Here is an 8,822-nt window from a genome sequence, read left to right as displayed (position 1 = left end):
TTGGTCAGATGACCCAGTCAGTTGTGATTGGTATACTCTGTGCAGAGATTGTGCGAGCATAGCCCAGAGTTCATATTGTAAAAGCATAATCAGTCTTTGTTTGCGTTAGCCCGATGCATAAACGTTTAAAAACAAAAACAAAATGCAGTTACGTTACTACGAGGTATTACTCTATTCTTTAAGACAACTCTGAAAACAACGACAAACACTTCACATATCTCAATACAATTGCCATTGAAGACCTAGAAGCTAAACGGTGCTTACACAACAAACAACATAATTATTAAGCATGCTACATAAAACATAAAAGCAACAATTATTAATAACACTTACAGGTTGTGATACGGAGGAGGAAGCTGATGCAAATACACTTGGAACTGAATCTTCCTTCAATATCAGCCGGCTCGCGAATCCTAGTTTAATTGCATTTAAAAAGCAATCGTCTTCAAAATGGCGCGAACAAAGCACAAGGCTCGGACTATACTTCTGTGGTATAGTTATATGAATTGTAGCTACTTAGTCTTCAAATGCTCCTCCTTGGGCAGATGAAAAAAGTTTGCTTTTGAGCCGCACTTCAGAACACAGCGTCTCGTCGCCATGATATTTCCCCTGGCCTTGGAGAGCAATAAGTGGGCGTATCGTATTCAAATAACTTGACAAGTTGACGTCATCTAGTCAGAGAAAAAGCTTCGGTCTTCTAACGATTCATAAAAATGACTCAGAGTCGACTCTTACTTTTGAAAGACAATAACTTTATATACGGTGCACTTTCATATTTCAAACTTTGCAGGATGTTTTTGTTCACTTAGATCTATGTTACACACTGCATGAAAGGTAAATTTCAAAATTCCATAATAGGTGCCCTTTAATGACTGCTCTATGTGTTCATTCATACTTACAATGTTTTGTCGTCTGTTTCAGAGAGTTATTGAACTAGAAGCTTCTGCTGAACATCACGATTTCATCTATGTTGATGAGATCAGATTTAACAAGACGTAGGGGGAAGAAACCTTACAGGGCACCGCTCTATCGTCAATGTCTCTGGACAGCGTTGTGGAATCATCACAATGTGTGCAGCCATTAGTCACAATGGTGTCCATCCTCATGTCACTCTTGGTCCTTACAAAACTGCCCACATTATCACTTTTCACAATATCCTCATTCCCAATGACCAGAGGAATGGACCAGAGCAGTCAAGCTTTGTTGTCATCTGGGACCGGGTAATCATTTGATGTTTGTCTGTAGAAATTGTGTGTAAGCCAAAAAAAAAAAAAAACTCTTTCAATATTTGAATATTATTATATGTCAATATTTCATTCGGTAATGTTTGGCAGTTTTGATCTTATATGCAGTTTAATGATCGCATTATTTTACATTTGTGTAAGCAATCATTTTTGTAAGTTTATAAGACAGTATGCGAAACTATGTGAAAAAAGGTCATTAATAGTTTACTCAATCAAAAGAGTAAACACAACTACAAGCCAAGTATATACTTGGAATACTTTATTATACTTTTAAGTACATCTCAATCAAAAGATAAATACAAGTATAAGGCCAAATATACTTTTCTCTCAGTACATGTCAAGTATACTAAACTGCAATTGTAAGTATGTTTCTGAGAAGTACATAAAACATAGACTGAAAATATTCATTTTTTATTTTTAGTTTAAAAGAAGTATAGCTACTAATAGCACACTTGGATAAACTTATTTTTCATAAGGGTCACTATCTTGGCCCTGCAAGGGAGTGAGACTGATACCATTTGTTTTTTGTTGACACAACTTGGACACTTCATCTTTACTGTATATATGCTTTTCACAAGCAAAACATCTGCATTTGCACATCATTGTCTGTATTGATGCATTTGTAAAACAACAATGTAGGAAACTTATCCAAGATGTGATCTGTGGGAACAGAGCAAGGCCGGTGGAATGAAGCCTAATGAGAGACACCCAAGCGGCACACCGGTCTCAAGTCCACGGAGGATCTCCGGAAGGATGGATGGGTAAAGGGACGAGTGACGACAGTGGAAGGTGAGAGAGGTCCAGGCCTGGGACATTTCATGTTTGTGTGCCTGGCAGTTTGCTGGAGACATAGCTGCAGCTTTTTGTTAGTCACGGCACACAGAGGAATTGCTTTTAGCCTTTTATATATTCAGGATATTTTTTCTTTGTGGCAGACACACAAACATGAGTTTCATTTTACACTTAAATGGCCCTCCCACGCTTTAAAATAAGTTATTTTTGCCAACATATCACTTTAATCTTAAATAACAATCACAGTAAATTTGTGCTCAAGATTTGGGATACAATTCAAATACAGGCCCACATGAGACAACACTGTAAACAATGATCTTAGATTCACATCTTTCTCTAGTCTACACCCTGTTCTGAGAATCAGGAAACCAAATCCTGCACCCACCTCTAGATCTGGACTTCAGATTTTGCCACATTCTTCATTTGTTGCTAAAATGACTGGTGAACAATCACACCGCTGCTGGAATGATATAATCTGTAATCCATGTGGAGTTGAAAGAGTATTCTGGTAAGAAATATATTGTGGGTATCAGTTACAAAATATCATTTTCATGTATTCATGTTCAAGTGGAACAAATGAAAGGCATCGTGGTGTCCCATATTCTTTATTTAATTTTTTAGTCTTATCAGATGCTTCAGAGGGTGAGGAACTCGGAGCAACTCCACCCACTGCATAAAGCTGCAAAGAACGGTCCACTTCCAACTCTGGTCTGTGACTGACTCCATTCTTCTCCACCTCATCTGTTTCTTCATAGCAGTAAGTATTCAAATAAATTATATTTAAAAACATAAGTAAGCAGAATACTCATTTGTATGTATTTTTTTTACATACAACTTTTGAAAAACATAGTTACAGGCTCACTTGTATCTAGTTAGATACATTAGTAGTAGTTTTATATAAATAATTCACAAACGTCTGGTTCATGTATGGGTGTATTTATCCTGCTGTTGGTTGTCATGTTTGTTCTTAGCTGGCACTGTAGTTTTTCAATGTCGTATTTTAGCTTCTGTCTATTTGATTCCATAGATTCCTCAGGGCAATAAGACATCTCCCTGTTACTTAATTTCTATACTGGCTTATATGTTTATACTGTATATTAGGGCTCACACGTTTATTATATAATTAATTAAAATCTATAAACTGAAAATAATATGAGTGCTTTTGGTGATAATACTTCTATTTTGCATTTTTTATTTAATACAAATTATACCGTCAGCATAAGAATTTATGAAAAACTGAATTGAAAAATTCTCCATTTCCCCTGTTAACTTTACAGTTTTTTAAAACTGCTTACTCACTAAAAGTGGAACTTGACGCCGACTCAGTGAAACCATTCACTCATGTACCGAATCTTCAGACCAAGTCTGCAAAACTTCAAACACATGTACGCTTTACACTCAGTTTGCAATTGAAAAACAAACTTTTTGCACAACTCTAAACACAGTTCTCTACATGCCACCCTCATTTACGGTTGACCTTGTAACACAAAGTTGAGATGTTGTTGCCCAGAGAGAAAAACAATAAGTGTTGGTTGTTGATTGTGACACTAACTTACAAAGTATAAAGAACATTATCGAGATGTAATCAGTCATCATTTTTACTTTGAATATAGTCATAAAATGCATCACTAATTTGCTTTTTGGGGCTTCAAAATCTCAGGTACCATTCACTCCCATTATAAAGCTTGGAAGAGCCAGGATATTTTTGAATGTAACTCCGATTGTATTCGTATTGTATTGTGTTTCAAATCTGTATAACTCTGGCAGCAAATGATCAATATCGAAGGGATAATGCGATTGCTTACGGTCAACCTGGATCACACGACGACCACTCTCCAAAGGTAGACAGGGAACACAGCCAAAATGCGCACTAGTGGTGTGTCTCTGGGAACAGGGTTGGGAAACACTCGAGTAGAGACCTGGGGGATAATATTTCTTCTTTATTTTTATGTTTCTTTGTTTTGTTATGTTTTAAATGATGAAGGTTTTTGTTCACATTTCAAGGGTTTGAAGTAGTTTTGAATCCCATATTTTCTGATTTTTCAGCTCTACTGTGTGTGTGCATGTGTATGTATGTATGTAATATGTATAATACATATATATTTAAATATGTAAAACAGTTTTATTTTAAAGGACAGTTGGATTCTGGGGATTCTGAGGATGAAGACACTTGCTGGTCCATGTATGTTGATGATGCTCTGTCTCTGCTCAAGGTCAGAGGCTGCCACTGCCTTTGACCTCCTGCGTGAAACTGCTGGTGAATCATTTGATCATGAATTATTTTCAGGTTCATATAATTACAGGTTTTGCAGGACTTTGTTTCACTTCTACTTACTTTTGTTACGTATCCCTTCAGTGAGTTGGACAGGGACTCTGCCCTGTGGTGGATGGGACTGTGAATGTGCCTTCGGGAGACAGCAGGGCTGTTGTTGTGTTGCGAAGCCACTGTTTGAGCTGGAGGAGGCCACCTTCATACGTTTGGTTGGCTTATGGGAAGGATTGTCTCACCTGAACAACCAAATAGAGGAAGTCACAGGTAGTCATCACAATTGTCACCTCACATTTACTTATCTGAGATAAAACATTATGCAAATGTTTGCAGAATTTTCTTTGCTTTCTGTCCCATCCTTAAGCTGGATCTAAGATAGCCTTCACAGCTGCAATGCTACCAATGAGTGGATGTCTTGGGCCTTTCACCAGCAACATATCCATCTCTTACCAGTCTGTCTCACTCAATCAGGGAAATGGGTACAATTCTGCATTGGGTAAGCAGGCCAAAATACACCGTGCAACAGTACAACTTTACATTTTAGGGCTGTGTCATAAACCTAATGTCAAAAAACACTCGGAGGAGTCAAAGGCAGTTCTGAATTTTTATTGAATACATTTTTAATTAATACAAGGCAGTCCAATAGGTCAAGAACCGGTGAAGGGGTGAGATTGAGGACCAGGTGCTGAGGTCAAAATCAATAGTCAGCATGGGAAAAGGCAGCCAATACAAGAGGGAAAAGCAAGTGCAGCAGGCAGGCATATGTCAGTAACCAGGCAAGTAGTGTGAATGGAGAGAAGAATGCAATGCTACAGGTACAGGATAACTGGGCAGAGAGCCGGGACACGACACAATACCACTTGACTTGAACTCGGCTAGAGAGAGGAAATAAGGGGAAAATAATGCCAAGGTCAGAGGCGCTGCAATAGGACAGGCAAGGCAGGCAATTGCCTGGGGCCCCGCATTTTGAGGGGGCCCCCGAGGATCGATCATTTAAACAATCAAAAATGTTCCTATTAATATAGCACGCACAAGCAGTGACGCCGCCACACCTCCGCATACCCCTTGGTGGGGCCCCCTCTCTTTGGCGCTTTTTTCTAACTGCCGCTGCTTACTCGCGTTTCTATAGCTATTTTCGAATCATAGCCAGAAATGCATGAATTCATGTATTAAACATGAAGAGGACATATCCATCTGGAAGCCAGAAGCGGAAAAAAAAGTAAGATGAAGTGGAAAAGAAAAAACAGAACTGCGGTAAGTGATGAAGAATGAATGAGATGATGATTGACTTAATTTACGTTAAGAATAATAATTAACGTTAATGAAAAAAATTGTTTCCTTGTTCAATTCACATCTAGTTTTCACAGTAATACGTATTGTTTTAAATCAGTTATCGAGTCTATCTCGATTGATCTGTTATCAGAATGTTATTCAGAAATGTAAAAAAAAAAAGCACACAACCTCGTTCTTAACTACCGACTTGCTATACATTACCACGCTTATTACATGGCTACCTACCAAATAAATCATTACTTTGAAACAAAATATTGATTTAAAAATGAGTTTATTGATAGTTTACGATTGTATTGCTTCCGCTAAGCTTCCGCCAAAGAAAATAGTGCGCTCCGTCTCTACGGTTAGAATCCTGTGAGTCCATAGCAACGCTCTGTTTTTCATTTCAAGGCAATACTCTGCAGCGATCTGTTATCAAGAAATAACAGACCGCATTCTACATTTTAATTGAACCAAGCCATGTAATGGTATTATTAATGCAGGCTGAAATAGAATACCTTTGGTACACAGCAACATCGCTTGGAAAGTGTCTGTACTGCATTGTAAAACACATGTAAAAAAGAACTAAATTAGTTAAGTTAACTATTATCTGATAAACTAACATAATAATAATAAAATATAAAATTATGATCCTAACAATAGGCTATATTTCTTTATAGGAGCATTACTTAAATTCCTTTCTTAATTAAGTACTTTAATGTTGTAAACAATAAACAATTCATGTTCTGTTAGATGTGTTTTGACTACTTTTTTATGCTGTATAATTATATCTCTAGGTAAAAAAATATATATTTACAAAAATATATATTTGAATGGCCCCATTGATTAATTTTGCCTGGGGCCCCCCTCAATCTTGGCACGCCTCTGGCCAAGGTCACACTAGACTTTAAGCACATAACATTCCTACAGACACTATACTGCAGCGCTCATAACTTTCTTCTTCTTTTTAAAATAATTCGACACATAATACATCCAGAATGGAGATATACTGTATTCAATCTACTTCTCGCACACTTTCTTTTTCTCTAAGATGAAAGAAAGGGGAGGGGAGGGGAGGGAGGGAGGGGAGGGGAGGGGGAGAGTTAAATCAAAAGAAAAAAGGGAACAGAGGCCAGCTTAGCTCTCATACAAACGAAAGGAGCTAATCAGTCCTCCCAAACAAACCAGAAATGAGAAGCAGGGCACTAAAACTGCACGATAAGAATCAAACGAGCAGTCCCCTTTTATTTATGGTGATGATCGCGTCTGCGCGGCCGTATGAACCGCAGCGCTTTACCAGTGCGAAAACAGCAGCAAACAATCACGGCATAGAACGAGAGGGAGAATCCTATAACGAACACAAAAGGAGATGTTACCAATCATAATACTATCCCCACTCCCAGTGATAGTTACGTTTGAACACTTACCATCAGGACATCACGCCAGATAGCACGCTTTATAGACACTAGTTGGTCACAGTCATGGCCACAGTCATGGCCACCGATAACACAGTGGGATACAGGATATCATGCCTATTTAGTACGCAAAAAGAATGTTAAGCCCACACAGCTATACCGGCACTATAACAAGCTCTTAAAGTCCGCGTGAACCGGATGTTGCAAACGACTTTTCTAAAGTGTTGTGACGCATTTCCAAGTGAAACGGAATATTGAACAGAGGGCAGGGTTTTACTTCAGCGCTCCTCCTCTCCATCTCTCGCCCATAGCAGAGCAACGGCTTGAGGGGAGAGGTTAAGCATTTAAGCAACCCGTCAAACCTACGTCAGCAGAGAAGGAACGCCATTCCAGACCGGAAGTAACTTTTCAGACTTTGATTAAAGATAACCACGGCAAACAATTATTTTCTGTGTATTAACTTGCACGGATTAATTGTTCACCACAAGACTAGTAATATCCGCTAACAAAGTAAATATGGTCAATTTTGATTTCATGCCGACTTTAACAATAAACATACCTGTGAGGCGGACAGTCATCAAATCCACCAAAACAGCGCGAAGGGGCACCAGCACCAACACATAAAGCTGCACTGTGATTAACATAAAAACGATTTCAAGTTACAATTCCCGAAAAATCATCACTTATTAAAACATAGCGCGCTTACCTACAACCACCGTCAACACGAGCAAACAAAAGGGGAAAACGGACGGGACGCATCCCGGGTAACAGCCAATCAGCCTTTAAATTGAAGATACTAACTGCTGATAGGCAAACGCTGCTGTCAATCACCTAATCCCGTTACACTTAACATACTGTAAATCTAAACAGGAGTTTAGTTTGACCTGTACTATGACCATATACAGTGCATCTTGTTCAATTCATCCTTAAAGAAACAGCTTCTGAGTCTTGTAAGCCAACAATACAAAGTATTCAAGCTGAACCTTATTCTTCACAGGAACATTCACAGCCCCCCACGCTGGTCTCTACTTCTTCTCCTTCACGGCTTATTCCAAAGCTGGCGATGCAGGCGAGCGGCTCTACCAAAAGCTGCAGTTGATGAGGAACGGTCAGCTGATTGCCTCATCCTGGGAGGATAACCGTGAGGATTCAGAGGATAGTAGTACTCAGACTGTTCTTCTCCAGCTTAGACGTGGCTGTCAAGTCTATGTTGAGTTGCTCTCAGGCAGACAGCTTTGTGGAGACACCCAGGGCCATAACACTTTCAGTGGATATCTGATCTATCCATTCTCTGAGTAATGAGAAAAGTAAACCTGTAAACACATGCACAAGGATCTTCATTGTATTGCCTTCCATCAAGATTAAAACTATTTAAAAAAGATGTTAATCTGGAATTCTTTATGTGAAATTGTCATAGAAATCACAAAATCCGCATGTACCCTACCATTGCAACAGAGTATATGGCTTAATGAATAAAGGTTACTTTAATAGCTTTATGTGGCACTTATAACTTCCAGTTTGTTGACATTTTATTATATATTATTTTATTGATTTGCTTTAATCTTCATATGTGTAGGTATAAAGTGCTTGGAGACCAAGGAGAGAATGCATGTTTATCAGATGAGCATCAGCTGCATTAACCATATTATACTGAGAACACATTTTCTCCGTTATTAGAAGTGTTCTATATTATTTTAGAATGTAATAAAATAATGGATCATAATCTTCTTTTTTTACTGGCTATTATTATAATATTATTATTACTATTAGAGTGTGGATAGTCTGGAAGTAATAGAAAACTACAAGGAGACAGAGGGCTCTAGGAAATGA

At 38.4% G+C, this 8,822-nt stretch overlaps 1 protein-coding gene across 4 annotated transcripts; it reads left to right on the top strand.

Moving 5' to 3' along the window:
• The first annotated feature begins 2,527 nt into the window (after window positions 1-2,527).
• Window positions 2,528-8,498, top strand: cbln18 (cerebellin 18). 4 transcript variants are annotated; one of them, XM_079610475.1, is made up of 6 exons: window positions 2,528-2,544; window positions 2,658-2,793; window positions 4,170-4,293; window positions 4,393-4,572; window positions 4,670-4,801; window positions 7,990-8,494. In XM_079610475.1, the coding sequence occupies exons 3-6, from the start codon at window positions 4,197-4,199 to the stop codon at window positions 8,289-8,291; spliced, it is 711 nt and encodes a 236-aa protein (XP_079466601.1). In that variant the 5' UTR covers window positions 2,528-2,544; window positions 2,658-2,793; window positions 4,170-4,196; the 3' UTR covers window positions 8,292-8,494. The 4 variants fall into 4 exon arrangements, with proteins under 4 accessions (XP_079466601.1, XP_079466603.1, XP_079466602.1 ...); XM_079610477.1 differs by lacking the exon at window positions 2,528-2,544 and having other exon boundaries at window positions 2,663-2,793; window positions 4,175-4,293; window positions 7,990-8,498; XM_079610476.1 differs by lacking the exon at window positions 2,528-2,544 and having other exon boundaries at window positions 2,663-2,793; window positions 4,157-4,293; window positions 7,990-8,496.
• The last annotated feature ends 324 nt before the right edge of the window (window positions 8,499-8,822 follow it).

This window comes from Phoxinus phoxinus (assembly GCF_949152265.1).
Source record: "Phoxinus phoxinus genome assembly, chromosome: 4".
Taxonomy (NCBI): domain Eukaryota; kingdom Metazoa; phylum Chordata; class Actinopteri; order Cypriniformes; family Leuciscidae; genus Phoxinus; species Phoxinus phoxinus.
This window is presented reverse-complemented; position numbering and strand designations above follow the sequence as displayed.

What these genes read in the sequence shown, in the direction of transcription:
- cbln18 (XM_079610477.1), top strand. Translation starts at nt 4,197, where the DNA reads ATGAAGACACTTGCTGGTCCATGTATGTTGATGATGCTCTGTCTCTGC. An exon ending in CCTCCTGCGTGAAACTGCTG is followed by an intron (nt 4,294 to 4,392) that starts GTGAATCATTTG and finishes GTATCCCTTCAG; the next exon opens with TGAGTTGGACAGGGACTCTG. An exon ending in CCAAATAGAGGAAGTCACAG is followed by an intron (nt 4,573 to 4,669) that starts GTAGTCATCACA and finishes CCCATCCTTAAG; the next exon opens with CTGGATCTAAGATAGCCTTC.